The sequence below is a fragment of the Emydura macquarii genome, unplaced genomic scaffold (genome assembly GCF_026122565.2).
Source record: "Emydura macquarii macquarii isolate MOO-44397 ecotype Brisbane River unplaced genomic scaffold, CSIRO-AGI_Emac_v2 contig_71, whole genome shotgun sequence".
NCBI classification, from domain to species: Eukaryota; Metazoa; Chordata; order Testudines; family Chelidae; genus Emydura; species Emydura macquarii.
The window spans coordinates 4,707,745-4,724,632 of NW_027130208.1; the positions used below are offsets into that span (position 1 = coordinate 4,707,745).

A 16,888-nucleotide genomic window follows, 5' to 3' on the forward strand; every position below is an offset into this window, starting at 1 on the left:
CCTAGTGTAGAAAATATCAGCTTTCTCCCTTCTAAAATCCACCGTGGCGTTGTCTGCTGTTTGGTGTTCAGTGCTCATGTGATGGTGGAGCTAGGATGTAATATCATGGCAACGCACAGTCTGCTAGCTCAGACAGAGAAGCACAGAAAGCAGGCAATAATGGTAGGAATAATCTCCAGTTTGAAAAACGTAGTATGGCGTATAGCTAGGATCCCAAGTGCATTCTATGTTTGTACATGTGCAAGCCACTTAGGTAAGCAACATCACAGTTGGGATAGTTTTTCAGAACTCCAAAACTCGGGATAGTTTTCCAGAACAAGAACAGTATCTGTCATCTGGGCTTAAACAGTTCATGGAAGGAGGAATTCAATCAGAAGAATAAAGGGGTCTTAGGATAGTCATGGCAGACTGGAACGGGTTGCTAAAAAAACTGATGCCACCAAAGCGGGTTTAGGATTTGTTTACCGTGTGGTAGTCTGCGCTAGAGTGGTGTACCTTCTACCGCACACTCACGTGTTGCATACGAACTGGCCTGTAAGGATGCTGCTGGCGCTCCCCATAAGTTCCCTAGTGCACTTTAATGTAGTACCGTTTGAAATGGGAATAAATGTCACAATCAGTCGGTTATCTTAAACATGCACTAACTCCCCCTAACTAAACCTAGCTATAACATAGTGGCTTTTCATCCCCACCAACCTTTTGCAGACAACTTAAAGAGGGACTCTTGATTTTTCTTGGAAGGTAACTATTTCAGTATTGCATTGCCATAACTGGAATTAGAAAATGTAATCTTTCCTTACACTGATACGCAAACCACTTACCTTCTGTCCAACATCAGGAATTTGCTGCTCAATCCATACACTTCATTGAGTATATTTCATTTTTCTTTGTGTTCCGCACCAGGTGGATGATCTCTTAGAAAAAGTAACTGAAATGTCCATAAATGTACTGGCTCAGAAACATGCAGAACTCCAGAAGTGAATTTCTGGGAAAGGAGATGATACTTCTATCATCTAAGCAGTTTCAACAGCTTTCCAAAAGAACCATGAGGAAGTAACAACAGCACGTGCATAGGAAACATCTTTTATTTTATAAGACCCCATTTAAATAGTAAAAGCAGTTAAAATTTCAATCTACAAGGATAGTGAGAATGATCTAGATATATAGATCGGGTCTTTCATCTACAAAAAAGATCCCAACTTGCTTTATAAACTACAAATGAGCCTTCCTAATTTTCTATCTCCATAATTTGTGCACTGAAGACAGGGGTCTTTCCCTGACTTCTTAGCAACGATTGTACTGCAATGAAGTGTATTATTCAGCGTTCTTGCTCTTTCACAATATGCTACGCAATACTTATTAATTCATGTACAACAAGATAACTAAACTATACTAATCGAACAAATTACACTTTCAAGTGTCTCTAAAAAAATATCTGACCATGTATAACCTAGTCAATATTACAACTTAACAAAAGTTCTGTGTGTTTTACATTAGCAACTTCTAAAAAGCAGCTGGACGCAGTATGTTACATGTTAACTAATGTTCTGCAATGACTTTGGACAGGAAACAAATATTTTATCCCATAAAATACAGAAGACGACTAAGTGAGCACAATGTAGTTCCAGAAGTTGGAATTTGGCCATGACACCACTGTTAACACTTTTATTCTTGTAAAAAGTGTCACCACCCCTTCAGCGATCACACAACATCAAGTCAGCCTGTAGCATAGAACCCTCAAATGCTATATTCGGATGTTAGCGCTGTACTAACTCAGACGGAAGAGTCAGATTAATTAATGCCACATTTGATAAGGTTCTCCTAGAATACTCATTGATAAAGATGCATTTAATTTCTGCAGGCAAAGAATGAGAAGAAACACTTGCAATTGACTGACCGATTTCCCTGTCGGCTAATGTGTTGGATTTTATATTATATTACAAATAACTGAGGTCATGTATATTATAGATATTTTTTTCTTTTGAATCAGTGCACTTTCAATTACTGTTGACATAGTTAAAGCAAGACAGACTCTGAATGCAAATTGTATTAGAGCTTCTGCATTCCCAACTGTAGTAATCAAACATTTCAATTATAATTTAGTGTTTTATTTAGCCTGTAAGTTCTGCGGATTTTAGTTGTGTCTGTGTTGGCAGAGCATAGAACAATGGTGCCCAGGTACCTGGCTCCTTGGCACTACCACAATACAAATAAATAGTAGTACTACAATACAGGCTTGTCTATATGGACAGTTAATTTGTGACAAGTTGGGGTCTAAATCTACAGCTGTGCACTAACTGGCCATGTGGACCCTCCTACTACGCATTAAAAGATTCACAGTGCACTTTGATCTACTTCCATTTCAAAGTAGAGTAGATCAAAGTGTATCAGGGATCTTTTAGAGTGTGTGGTACCAGGGTCTATGTGGTCAGTTAGAGTGTGACAGGCTAGTGTGCTATTGATTTACACCCCAGCTCCCTGCACACTAACTTGCTGTATAGACACACCTTACGCTGGTTGTGATTGAAAGCTGTTAGTGAGCCAACTTTGAAATACTAATGTACGATGATTCTTAATGTTTATGGTATATTTGAAACAAAGGAGTAATTACTCAACTCCTGGTGGGTTTTAAATTGTACCATATAGCGGCTACATTGGAAAATTACAAGTAAACCATTTGGTCCAGATTTAGATCCAAATTTGTATCTGGGTCCACTACCGTGGACTTGGCCATACAGGTAGAGCCACTGATATGACTGCAAATCCTGCCTGGTGGGCTCAATGCAGGATCAGGGCCTTAATACCTCATTGCTAAAACTAAGCTTTTCGCTTAAAAAAAAAAGAGACTTATTTGTAAACACATTTTATTGCCAACATTGTGTTATCTTAGCTGATTACTGTACAGAAACATTTCACACTCTGCAACTGAGAAACCTAAAATATTTTCCTAGTTCACAAAAAATAAAGCTTTTTGTGTTAAACCAAATAGATTGCCTGTCCACACTTGGTATATGAAGACTTCTTATTGATCAGCAACTGTTTTACTGTAGCTCTAACAAAACAAGTATTTTTTATTAAAATAACTAATATTCATGCAAATGCACAGAAGTGGCAGCAAGATTTTATTTCTTAGAAAAAATTCAAGAGCTATCAGCTTCACCACAAATTCAGAAGCTATGGAAATTCCTGGGTAAGTCCAAAGTCCGTCTACTGTTTAGTCTCTGCTTCCATGTGAGTTTCTTGGGATTCCTCTGCTTCTGAAAGTTTTTCATCATCTGAAATTTAGATTGTCTGTTACTCAAACAGGCTGAGATTAGACTTGATATTTATATACAAACTGTGCTGGAGAATGTTATCTCAGTTAAAAATGTTTTGCATTAGAGGGCTGAAATCTGTGGTTTAGCACTGCATTGTAAAGAACACTAAGTAACTAAGATTGTGACACACACAAGGGAAAACAAACTAATTCAAAACTAAGGCTGACATTTCCCCTTAATTTGTTCTGTTCCAGCTACTACAGTTATCAGTGTCTGTGTTAGTATATGTATATGGAAAATCCTATAATACTAATGCATAAAGTTTAAAGTACTAATTAATACTTGACTCACTTACTGCTTTTCATCTGCAGATCTCAAAACACTTTACAAAGGAAGGTAAATATTATTCTCGCCATTTTACATTTGGGAAAACTAAAGCACAGTGATGAAATGACATGCCTAAGGTAAGGTCCTACAGTAAATTAGCTGTCTTCCTGTACCTCTGCTGTGAAATTTATTTAGATTTCAGTGATAAAAATGTAGGCTTAGTTATGCCAGATAGTCAATCCTGGAAAGACAGGAACATGGAATAGGTAAATGTCTGGCCTCAGAATATACTATATGAAGATTTATATCAGAAACAATTGCCTAGTGATTAGGGTACTAGCATGGGATTAAGGAGACCCAAGTTCAATTCCCTGCTCTGCCACAGACTTCCTGTATGACCTTGGGAAAGTCTCTCCGGGCCTCAGTTCCTTATTAATTTACCTACAACACATGGGTGTTATGAGGATCAATACAGTAAGGACTGAGATGTCCAAAACTATAGAAATGTGAGTCACGTCAGTAACTTAGATACATAGAGATCATTTTGGTTGGTGCAACAAATACTTATGAACATATTTTTATGTTGTGGCTCTGAAAAGCGCCAGCTATGTTGCTATTTTGACAGTCATTTCAGAATACAATCACATTTCAAAGGCATTGATTAAAGACTATGAAAGATTTATAAGTAGCTTATTAACTGTAGATAGATTTGACGCTGCTCTACTCCATCAGAGCTGGCTTCTAGAATACAGTTTGAGAAGCCTTTTTTTTAATTTTAGAAAGATTCTCTGACAGACTTAAGTAGTGCTGAATGCAGTAGTTTAATATATAGGAAGTACAGATAACTACTACAATTTTAATAATTTCAGTGCTAGAAGGCATTACTCTGAATAAGCTAATTCGGAAAAAGACATTCTGCTCCCCTTAATCATGGAAGTAGTCTCATTAACGCTAATAGAACAACTCCAATGAGTAAGCAGAGCAGGATTTGGCCCCATATATTTTCATTTAAGAACCACTTACTTTCCAAAGTTTGCTGAAGTTCATGGATGGTACTCAGAAGCACATGGAACTGCTTTCGTCTCAACTCCAGCTATAATGACAAAACACAATAACCGATGAATTATGGGTTGGTAAATTAAGTGTGTATATACATAAACTATGACACTTTCAGTAGATTTCTCACAATTATGTTCATATGAATATATATATATATATATATATATATATAGCAAAATAACAGAATACCCCTACCTTATCTTCAACATTTTCTTTAATGTGAGAAAGATGTTGAAGTTCTTTTCCCAAAGCTTCTAGCTGCCTGCAAATAAATTCCAATAACTGTCATGGTACAGTGTAGTAACCAATTACACATAATTTTTGTGAATTATTAAAAATAATCATTCTCTGTGACTTTGCTAAAATACTGGATTGCCTGATTAAAACTGCCTGGAAATGGGAAAAACAAAAACTCCACCAGATACCTGTGATATTTTCACATGCATTACTTCATCAACCCCTGTGTGTTACAAGAGCAGTAACGGAAGGCACAGTAGAGCATATTAGAGATAACATATTGCATATAGGAACATAAGAATTGCCGGACTGGATCAAATCCAAAGTCCATCTGGTTCAGTATCCCATCTCTGATAGTGGCTGGAGCCAGATGCTTTAGTGGATAGCATAAGAATTCTGCAGGAGGCATATGTGGAATAATCTGCGCCTCCCCCTCCCCCCCCCCCGATTAGGTCTCACCCCACTCTCTAATAGTTAGAAACTGGCTGAAGCGCAAGGTTAAATATCCTTTCCAAAAGTGGTACTGTCATTAATTATAACTCTGGATTGTCTTAATCCATATGGATTTTTTAATCTTAAATTAATATGATTTCTTGTAGCAATGAGTTCCATAGCTTAAGAAATGCGCAAAAAAAAAAAAAAAGTTTGTTTCCTTTTGTTGGTTTTGAATTTCCTACCTTTAGTTTAATGTCTTCCTATTCTTGCATTATATGAGAGAGAAAAGAATCTCCTGATCTACCTTCTCTATAACACATTATTGTATACACTTTTGTAATGTCCCCTCTTATCCATCTCCTTTCTAAGGTAAACAATCCCAGCCTCTTCAATCTCTCTCCACTTGAGTTTTTCCAGGCCTTGAAATCCTGTTCGTCACTCTTCTCTGAACACCTTCCAGTTCTGCGATCACTTTTTTGAGACCAAGTGACCAGCATTGCCAGGAGTGTGCACCGCTGACTGATGCAAAGGCATTCTAAAAGTTTCAGTATTTACATTCCGTCCCATTCCTTATGCTTCCTAACATATTTAGTTTTTCTGACAGCAGCTGGTCTCCATTAAGCTGTTTCCAGTGACATCCCAGATCCCCTTCCTGGGTTGATGCAGTTAATTTAGAACCCTAGAAGATGTCAGTAATTCACATTATTTATTTTTCCTTCAATTGCATTTAACAACACTGAATTTTATCTGTCATCATGTTGCTCATTCATCTAGCTTGTTTAGGTTTTTCTCACGTTCCTCTTGGCCTTCTCCAGTCCTGACTATCCTGAATAACTTTGTCATCTGTATATTTTGTTACCTCTCTACTCACCCGCCTTTCAAATAACTAATATACTAAACACTGGACCTAGTCAGATCCTTCAGACCCCCACTGTTAACCTTTTGCCATCATGAAAGCTGACCATTTACCCTACTCTTTGCTTTCTCACTCGCAGACAGTCTTTGATTCAAGACAATACTTTGCCTCTCATCCATGAGTACTTCACTTCTCTAGTAGCTTCTTGGGAGGCACTTTGTTGAAGGCCTTTCGGAAATCTAATTAAATTGTAAACTGGTTCTTCTTTATCCACTACTTTGCTGACCCGTTCAGAGAATTCTAAGTGATTAGTGAGACCCAATTTTCTTTTGCTGATTCTGTGCTGGTTAGACCTTATTAGGTCATGACCTTCTAAATGTTTTGGTATTGGTTTTAATGATCAATTCAACCAACTTGCCAGGTACAGACATAAGGCTTACATATCTGTAATTACCCAAATCATCCCTAAGGCCTTTTTAAAAAAATTATGGGTACAACATTTGCCACTATGCAATACTTTGGAACATTTGCTCTTTTTTAAATGAGATTTACAAATTTTTGTTAGCTGAGCTGCTTCTTCTGAACTCTTGGCTATATAACATCTGGGCCGGGTGACTTACTGCATTTTAAATTATCTGTTTACTCCACTACCACCTCTTCTGTGGTGAAGATTGATGCAAAGAAATCACTTATCTTCTCAGCAATGTCTTCATCTTTCTTAAGGGCTCCCTTTAGCCCATTGATTCTTTTACAGGCTTCCTGTTTCCACTATACTTACAGAAAATTTTGTTTGTTTTACACCATGAACTATTTGCTCTTCAAACTCCACTTTGGCCCTTCTAATTTCCCTCTTTCTTAATGCCTGCTGTAATTTATGCTCTTGTTTTATTCTTAGCAGTATTATCCTAGTGCCTCAGAGAGAGCCTCAGGCACTGTTGGCTTCACTATAGTTAGATTTCCAGATTTTGAAGGCAATCGGTTTGGCTGGAACAGACTCTTGCACCTTACCATTCAGCCACAATGGTTTACACCTTGCATCCCCAGTTCCCTTTTTGTTCAGCAGTACATGTCTTGAGACTTACTATTTTTCTAAGTTGCATCCAAGTTATGTCTAGGGATTTTATTTCCTTTACTTTTCACTCTAAGGCCTTTTTGATTAACCTTCTCTCTACTGAAATCTCCTTTTCTAAAGTTTAGTGGAACTTTTTGGTAGTCTACCTGCTCTTTGGATGTTGAATCTAATTATGCTGTCGTCACTATTACTTAGCTCACTATCACTTCTTGAATTAGCTCCAGTGTGCTTGCACCCAGTCTAGTTGTTTTAACAAACAATATGTGTTTTAATATGGCTAAATGTAAATGTATACATTTAGGAACAAAGAATGTAGGCCAATATAGGCTGGGGGACTCTATCCTGGGAAGCAGTGATCAATCTGTCCCCAGTGAGTTTGGCCTGAGATTTCACCAGCATATAGATCTGAGTTTCATCCATTAAGCATAATATTCAAATATATTTGAATATATAATATATATAAATATTCAAATACAAAATAACAAGCATTACTTTTGAACATAAATATATGGAGGTTAATTAAAATATTAAGGAATAAACCTGTTAAAAGAAGTCACCACATACCAAACTTTAAACACAGAAACATTGCAGCCCCTTGAAACAAGCAAATGAAGAAAAAGGTGTACAAAAACCTCTCCCACTAACAATATATAAAACTGTATATAAAAATGATTATCAAATCAAGTGAACATCACTTTAATGAAGACATTTTCTAAGCAATGAACAGTAAGTGGAATACTTAATGAATAGCACTGAGTTAGCTTACAATTATCTCACCCTCAATATTAAACAATCTGGGGTGCATTTAAACAGGTATATTGTGCAAAGTTTGGACAAGTATGGTTTAGAAATGACTATGTAAAGGGCTTTTCTTTTGCATACACAGCAACCATGCAAAAACCTGTGTAAACCCAACCTTTCCATAGTATTTAACAACGTGGAAAGAACCTCCATAAATGGCTACGTCAAGCTCTGCTGTTTGTGTATCACCTACTGAGATGGGGTTTACCCATCTTCTCTTTAGATGTAAAAGTTTGTTTCCAAAACATGAAACCAATGAATGTAATTTGTTCTATGTTGTAAGAATTGAAGCAGGTCATGAATGAGCAAAAATATTTTGCAGAGTAGGTTAACTAATAAACTGAACATCTACAATATGTAGCAACTGCTTTAAATGCTGAAGATCCATAAAAAAATGAATGATTTATGGTAACGGATAGAACAGCCGTTGGCTTATGTTAATTTCATTCAGCCCTATACTTACTTTAATGTTTCATGCCTGTCAGGATGGTGCTGTATTACTTTAGCCAACGCATCATATTCTGAAAGGGAAAAATAACAAACTTTTAAACTTTTTCTAGATCGGGATTTCTAAGGCCTGATCCAGTCAATAGGACTGCTCATAACAGAAAGAACCAGGCTCGCTACTAAGTGTTTGTACAGTTGGGCCCTTAAGTACAATGGTAAGTATTTGTATAGTCATAATTTTTCACTACTGTTCAACTGTTATACCTATTTGTTTAAGTATAGCTTACTGTGTACTTTTCAATATGCCTGGTTTTCAGGCTCTTAATCTAACACATACTTTGAAGATAAATATCCCCCTACCGATGCTAAACACGTCTATGGTTTCAGAAATAATGTTCTGATACTGAACTTAAGGATACTATGATCTTGTAATTAAAGACCAGAGCTACAGTCATGCGGGAAATCCTAGCCTTGCCAGTTAACGTACACCAGGAGTCTACAAATGCACATGAAAAACTTTGTGCAGTGAGTGTATAAAGTTTGTATCAAGAACTAGAGGGAACATGGCACAAACACAAACTTTTCACATACTGGCAGGGACCTCCTGAGTCACTGAGTCTTCTGCGCTTGCAGGAAATCCTGTCATATAATCCTCTTCGTACACTAAACCTCACTCCTCTGGGGGCTAGAAACCTAACTTCCAGCCTAAATTTAGACCTAGGCCTACAAGGTACTGGGTATCATGCATTTCTATGGAAATACATGGGAGCTAAGAGCACTCAGGACCTTGAATTCAAAATTATCCAGCAAAGGAAGATTGGCAAAATAATTTAAATAGGTGCCTCTTAGTAACACTAATTGACTGGATTTTTTGTAATATGGTTTACTTATCTTTGACAAACATCATTTCCAATAACTTCTAGTTTTTGTGCCTTAGCACAATGCTTTAGTGTACAATATTGCAGGGGAATGTTTAAAATGTTACTCTCCCCTACAACTGTATACACTTACAAACCACTTCCGAGGAGTGGAAACAGACACAGGTAGGCGTGTGTGTGTGAGATGGCAGGATTTTGGCCCTAGTCCTACGCTGAAAATCACATGGGTGCACTTGTATAGTTCTCAATGCTGGATAAAGGCTTTGAAAATGAACAGCTCCCCTCTGTGATGCTTCCAAGGGATGAGGCACCTCGCTATCACCTGACTTTAATAAGAGGAAGTCTTGTCTATGCCAGCTATGGATCAGCTCCCTGATTCAGCCTCTGGCAACACAAGCACTGCCTTCCAGGCCATGCCTCTCTGCAAATGAGCACACAAACTCCTGAATCCTTCCAACATCCCTCTGGGCTGCTCAGCCTGTTCCACTGAACACTCACAGAACTCTGATTCATTACTGCTGAAGGAAAAGTACATCTCAGCTTGCCAGATTCAACTCAGGATTACTTAGCACACAGCACTTATATTTACAGTGAAAACAATACATTTATCTATCATCAAAGAACAGAGATGCAAGTGATAGAAAGCAAGAATATTGGAAACAAACGATTACATATAAAACAAAATTGTAACACTTTCTAAAGCCTAAACTTAACTACTAGGGCCTTCTCCTATCAAGGCAGCTTATTCCAAGTCCTTTTCCCAGCATTTTCAACCAGTCTGGTTGAGATCCCATCTCCTAAGATCAAGCCCCCGGCAGTTTGTCCTCATAGATTGAAGGAATAACTGGGGATTCATCTGAACCACAAATAGTTTCAAAAGTTCATTCTCTTATTCCTAAAGAGGATAACCCTTGCTGTCTTTGTTTTTTCTTGCAGTCCTTGCAATCTATTGATTAGCATTTTGCTCAGACTGAAAATGGGCATCCATTGTGAACCATACAATACTCCATTTGCACATGACCAGCCAGAGTGAGATAAGCAGCTCTGTCCCCCTGCCTGACAGGAGTATGTAGACCACCTTTTGGTGACCTGCCTTAAGTCATATGCCAAGAAAACCTAATTTTGTCTATACATAGACACAACTCTACATATATTCCATATATCTCTCACTGATTACAATTACCAGTGTGACCAGGCTTTCATTAAAGACTTTACATCACATTTTCTGGAGGACTAGCATATAGATATCAGATACAGAGGCACTGTAACCCTTATATCTCTGTACTTTCTACCACTTGGCCTCAGGAGGTCCTTAGATCTCTCTGGATAGTAATAAAACCCTGGAGTGGTTTTTTGGGTTGGTTTTTTTGTTTTTTGTTCTGGCCCAATAGTGTCTCCTTGAACTATGCCTTATGTGTTCCTGATGTTGTGTGTCTCTGATGTCTACTTGCCCAATCTTGGCTCCCTTGTGCACGCAAAATCACTAGTTTGCATCTACTTCAACAGGAGTTTTGCACAGGTAGGGAATGCAAAACAGATATTTATTGTATTAATTTGTGTGAAAATACAATAAGCTTTAGTTACTAAATCATGGAATTTTTCTAATGCAGCAAATTTTGCAAGCCCTATTTATTTTATTTTATTTTTTTTTAAAGAAAAACCTAAGTTTTGGGCCTAAAACTAGTAGTTTATAAAGTGTATTTACAGGAAGGACTTTTTTTCAAAAAGTAAGTTACAAATAAACAAGGTTTTGCAAGCCAAATAATGGCACACACACATACATGCTCTACTATTATTGGCTGTTGGAATTCCCTTTATCCAATGGGTGTGGTACTCAAAACATGAAAGATCGCCTTCATGGAACCAGGATTTTTGTCACGAGAAAAACTCTGAAAACTTCCTGATACATACACTTTGCAAGGTAACTAAACAATTTAAAGTGAGCAGTTTGATTATGGGAACTGATCATACCTTCTCATTTAGAGCCTTACTGCTGTACTTCTGGTATGGCATAAGGGTTTCCCACTGCTTGTTTTACTGTAATAGCACTACCTAATTCAGATACAACTGGTCATATCTGCAATTTTCTAATTTCACAGATCACTGATTTGCCTTAAATTCCTCCATATTGGATTAGTCCAGGCAGGAGATCCCACGATGCCATGAAGGAAGTTTGATTACTAGTCTTCCTCTGACCAGGAAGCATACTGATGGGTGAGCAGCATGGCACACTTCTATGTTCCTTCCCTTCCGAAGGGCTCTGAAGAAAGACTTGTCCAGTTCTCCGTGGATGGAATGGCTCAGAGGCAGAAGTTCAAAGGTATTTGGAAAGTACAGGAAAACTGGAATATATTTGCATATCCAAATGGGATTCCCCCTGTCTTTCCCTCCTTCCAATAATGTTCAGTCCCTAAGAATTTCAAATGCTTTTCATGAAATGTAATTCTGAAACAAACTAATTTTCTGTGTAGACACCGATAATACATTCACAAAGCAAACTACTGTAAATTCCTAGAACAAGCTCTTTTTAAAAAAAGCTAGTTTGGTAATTATTCTTGGGCTATGCATAAAACCAAGTCCATTCTCAAAACAACAAACCTTTGCTATTAATTTTTCAATATCTGTCCAATTTTAGCACACTCTGACAATGAAGAATACTAAGATCCCAATTTGGCAAAGACTTAAGCACATGTTTAACTACACACATTAAATTGAATGTGATTATTTAGAGTGTGTAAAATTAAGCTTATTCATAAATCTTTGCAGAATTGGGGTCTAAGGACTCATCCCAAATTGGCTGAGCCACTATTGAGTGCATTTTTTTTATGTTGTTGTTGAATTATACCTAGATTCTTTCTTTTTAACAAATCAGATTTGTTCCCTTGATGGCTAAACCTCCTTTTGTTCAGAATTGAAAAATGAGCAAAACTGACCAATCTAAAACCAAAAGCTGTAAGTATTTGAAAATAGACATTTTAGATTTTAAATAGTTAGGCAACCTTAGGTACAGACACTTGCTCCATCTAAAATAAAACCTTACCTTGGCGATTTTTTCGTATTCTTTTTGCTTGCAGAATCTGCTTTTTGCATTCAGCAATTTTCTCATGTGCTGCGGCTATACTATTTTCTTTACAAACAAAAACAAAAACCCAAAAAGTAAGAGGAACAGTATTTGATTCAAAAGCACTCAAATGTCAATAAGTTAGTTTTCTAAACTACAGTATCACAGAAGGCAACTTACAGTCCAACTTCATACCTATGGCCCCACTGGAAATGTATAGTAACTATATCCCCTTGTGTATTTTGAATATGTATTTTAAATATTTGCAGGATGCTCAAAGCCTGTGCATGGGTGTTTTTTAATTAAAAACTGACAAATACATATGCATCTGTAGAAACAGCAGACAAATGATGCCAAATCTGCCAGGAATTGCCTCAAACTTTAACATTGGACCACGTTAGAGATGTTATTGCAAATACTCAGTAGTAAGTATCATTCTCTTTACCTATGTCTTTGTAGATTTTTTCATAGTTCTCCATTTCTCTGAGGTTCATATCATAGACAAGCAGAGTTTTTCCCATTGAAAATTCACATTGTGATAAAGTGCTCAGCATGCGTTGGTACTGGCTGTATCTAAAAGTGGACAAGTTGTAGTTAAGCAGTTTAAAAAAATTCTGATGGAAATGTTCATTTACTATTACAATGACACTGAAGACTAAATACCTCATGAAATAACAGTAATTGAAGAAATATAATATTCCAAGCATTTAATGTATAATTCTTGAAAAATGTAATTAGATATATACTATAGTGGTTAACTAAAGTACTAAATCTTTCTGTTTATTTTCAGGATGCCAAATGCGTATTAACATAACAGACAGCTTCACCCATGGATTGTAAGTGTCTTATTAGAGCAGACTGCTTATCCACTGAGATTAGTATTTAATATTTATATTACAATAATACTCAGAGGTCCTAGTTTGGATTAGGATTCCATGGTGCTTTTGCTATAAAAATGCATATGAGGTTATGATTTCTGTCCCAAAGAGCTTGTATAAAACAGATATATGATTTTATAGGGGTGTTCTGGAATTTATATCTAATATGGAGATGTTCTCCAATAGTTAATGGTTTAATTTAAAACTGATGTCTAATTTGAATAGATTCCCTTTGCAATATGGACTGCTTTGTCAATTCTTTCACAAAGTCTCGCCCTGAACGCTCCTTCTGGGGAATGCTCATATATTCACCCAAAAGACAATTTCATCCACGCATCTAGTTTAGCAGTGTTCTCTCTAATAAAGCCATTCATTCTGAATGGAGTTCAGTTAATGGGCGTTTTCCTTGACACCCTTTTACAGAGGAGCAAAAGCAACAAATTATCTGTCCAAGACACACCTTTTAGGTATCCTGTACTGCAGCTGGCAGTTATTGTAAAACCAGTTGCAGTAGCAGAAAGATAACAGTACTGAACTTCTCTCAACAATGCTTAAGCACAGATTTAATATTACCAACCCAAAACATTAAAAAAAAGATTCACTGAAATTGATTTTTTTTCCTTTAAAAAGGGATGTTTAAGCACTCAGAAACCAGAAGGCAAATAAAGTACAAACTTTTCTCTACAAACATGGGGGCTAGACACTTAGCTTTCTCTTTTTTTTTAAGTGATAGTCTCATCTAATCACTTGACTCCAAGACCTGGAGCTTTAAATAAAATACCAGTAGCACGGGAGTTGGCAAACCAATAACTTCTACGATGCTAAGCTTGACTACAATCCAAACTCTTTAGTAATTACATTTAAATATGGCCCTGCATTGTTTATGTAACAAAAATATGTATTTGAAAATGAATGACACTATTTTGTAAAAAAAAAAAAAAAAAAAAAAAATTCAAAACAAGCTTTGGGATCTAAACTGTTAAAGAAGAAAAACAGAGAATGAAATGAAATGAAATGAAATACCCTTCTTCGTGGGATCCAGAGTTGCACCATTTAATGAAGCTCTTCACTAACAAATTAATGCGTCGGTCGTCGCCAGCACCGTCTCCATCAATTAAAAGTCGCTTGCGAATAACTTCATCTAAAGTGGAGGAAGAGGATGTAAACAACACACAGCATACACTCAGCGGCTGGCCCTAGATGAAGTCTGGCCCTACATCAGGCTAGCTCCTGGCTGGGTTACAGATCTCCAGTACCCTGTGCCAATGAAGCAGACATTTCCTAGAGCAGGTGGGAGAATTTTTGGTATATTTAAAACAAAACAAAAAACCCCAAAACAAAAATCTCACCGCACCCTCCTTCCCTCTCCCCACCCCACTGAAAGGGTCGCTGGAGCAGGGGGACCCTAGAGCCCAGAGTTATGGGGTGCTGGCAGGGGAAGTCGGGCCTGGGGCCCAGGACTTGGGGGGGGGGGTGTTAAGAAGAATGGCACCCCAAGGCGGGCGGGGGGGGGGGGAGAAAGGCGAGGCCTAGAGCCCACAGCTGGCGGGGGGGGGGTAGGAAGCACGCTCGTCTGGAGGGCAGTGGGGGTCATTTTGAACCCCGACATGGGGGCTGGGCCCCGAAGCCCAGCGCGGACTGACAGAGGCGCCCCGGGGAGAAGGGGGGTGACAAGGGCCCCACAGCGCTGGAGTCCCCGGCGGGTCCCACCGACCGACCGACCGACCCAGCCTCGGGCGGGCAGGGCTCGGGGCAGGAGCCGCGGGCTGCACGGCGGGGCCTGGGCCGAGGGGAAGGCTCCCGAGCCCCGGGCTGCAAGCGGCCAGAGGCCTGGGCCCGGCCGCCGGAGGCTCCGGAGCCGCGGGCTGGACAAGGGGGAGGCCGAGGGCCGGGGCGGCTCCGGGGCGGCGGGTGGATTGGCTGGGCCGGGGCGGCGGGTGGCTGGGCCGGGCCCGCTCCCTCACCGTCGGTCACGGCCCCCATGGCGGCGGCGGCGAGTGAGGTCAGCTTCCCACAATGCAGCCGGGTAAGCGGCAGCCATGGAGGCGGACTCGGAGGCGGAGGCTGGGGCCTGAGCCGCTCCCTGCGGACCCGGGGCCCCGCTCTGCCGCGCCACCGGCTGGCGGAGGGGGAGAGGGCGGGCCAGGCCTGCACCCCGCGCGGAACCGGCGGCCTCCTCCTCCTCGCCGTCACCAGGTGAGGGGCACGGGGGGGCCGCAAGGCTCCACCCCCGCTCGCCGGCCTCGCCCTGCCTCAGCCGTCGCCGGCCTCTGTCTCCTGGCCACCATTTCCCTTGGCCCCGGCCCCCCTCGTCGGCCGGCCCCGTGGCCCTCGGCGCCGTCCCCCCCCGTCGTCCCCGGGGTGGGCTTCGCGGTGCTGGCGCCATCCCCCTCGTGCTGGCCCCGCTGCCTTCCTCCTCCGCGCTCCTTGAGGCCCTTTCGTGTCCCTGTGTCTCGTGTCCCTGGGGCCAGCCTCGCCGGCACCGCTGGCGTCGTGTCCCGCTCGCCGTCCCCATTTTCCCCGTGCTTGGCGCCGCGTCCCCGGCCTCCCCGTGTTTGGCGTCGCGTCCCCCTCATCCCCATGGTTGGCGTCGCGTCCCCCTCATCCCCATGGTTGGCGCCGCGTCCCCAGCCTCCCCGTGCTTGGCACCGCGTCCCCCTCATCCCCGTGCTTGGCACCGCGTCCCCCTCATCCCCGTGCTTGGCATCGCGTCCCCCTCATCCCCGTGCTTGGCACCGCGTCCCCCTCATCCCCGTGCTTGGCATCGCATCCCCCTCATCCCCGTGCTTGGCGTCGCGTCCCCAGCCTCCCCGTGCTTGGCACCGCGTCCCCCTCATCCCCGTGCTTGGCGCCGCGTCCCCAGCCTCCCCGTGATTTTCTTCCCCGCCGTGTCGTTTTTTGCCTTTCCCAGGTGGTTGTTTCTGCCATCACTGTCCTCGCCCTCATCGCGGTTGCCCTTCATCATCTTTCCCTTTGATGCGATCGTTGCTGTTATCCCCCCATCACCTTCGCCGCCATTGACGTCATCTCCGTTGGCTTTGCCGTTACCATCCTCTCTCTAGCACTGCTACCGCCGCCACCACCATTTCCCTTCTCCTGCTTGCCTTTGCCATTGCTTCTCTCATTCCCTTGGCTACTGTTTTACTGATTGCTGCCGTATCCCTTGCCACGGTCGCCCTCGTATTTGGGCCACTTCTGATGTCTGTGTGGGTGTGAATGACCTTCTCCTGGCTCATTGAGGTCACATGGCGAGTACCCATGCTGGACCCTGTTCTCATCTCTGAGCAGGCGGTGTCCTGTAGCCTCAATGTAAATTTTATAAAGTAAGATAGTATCAACAATAATAACCATCTTCCTGTGCCAGGAAGGACCAGACATCTAAATCCAGCAGGATGCTTCCAGGGTCCCAGTTGGCCCTACTTAACCCAGTGTTCCTGAGATAGCCACTCACCGACTCGTGCTGTCTCTAGCACCTTTCTTTCCCTAGTATCAGTTTGCAATGGGAACAGAAGTTGTGCCCACATTAAAGATGTCCATGCCAAAGCAGAAGTGTCTCTTGTTTTAGCCTGCCTGCTGTTTG

At 41.0% G+C, this 16,888-nt stretch overlaps 2 protein-coding genes across 4 annotated transcripts in view; one reads left to right on the plus strand and one right to left on the minus strand.

Annotated features, from left to right (window-relative positions):
• Nucleotides 1-1,042: 1,042 nt before the first annotated feature.
• Nucleotides 1,043-15,441, minus strand: THOC7 (THO complex subunit 7). Its single transcript, XM_067541683.1, has 8 exons — nt 15,273-15,441; nt 14,332-14,449; nt 12,876-13,003; nt 12,410-12,496; nt 8,508-8,565; nt 4,839-4,905; nt 4,608-4,677; nt 1,043-3,275 (listed from the first exon to the last, which is right to left on the minus strand). Exons 1-8 carry the CDS (start codon nt 15,289-15,291, stop codon nt 3,208-3,210), a joined length of 615 nt encoding a protein of 204 aa, XP_067397784.1. The 5' UTR covers nt 15,292-15,441; the 3' UTR covers nt 1,043-3,207.
• Nucleotides 15,371-16,888, plus strand: part of ATXN7 (ataxin 7) — a 127,200-nt gene continuing 125,682 nt past the window's right edge. For 2 of the 3 annotated variants that reach the window (XM_067541640.1, XM_067541629.1), the window contains exon 1: nt 15,437-15,504. The gene's annotated coding sequence lies outside the window, so the exon portion shown is untranslated. Of the gene's footprint in view, nt 15,505-16,888 lie in introns of all 3 variants that reach the window. The other variant, XM_067541633.1, reaches the window with a different exon arrangement.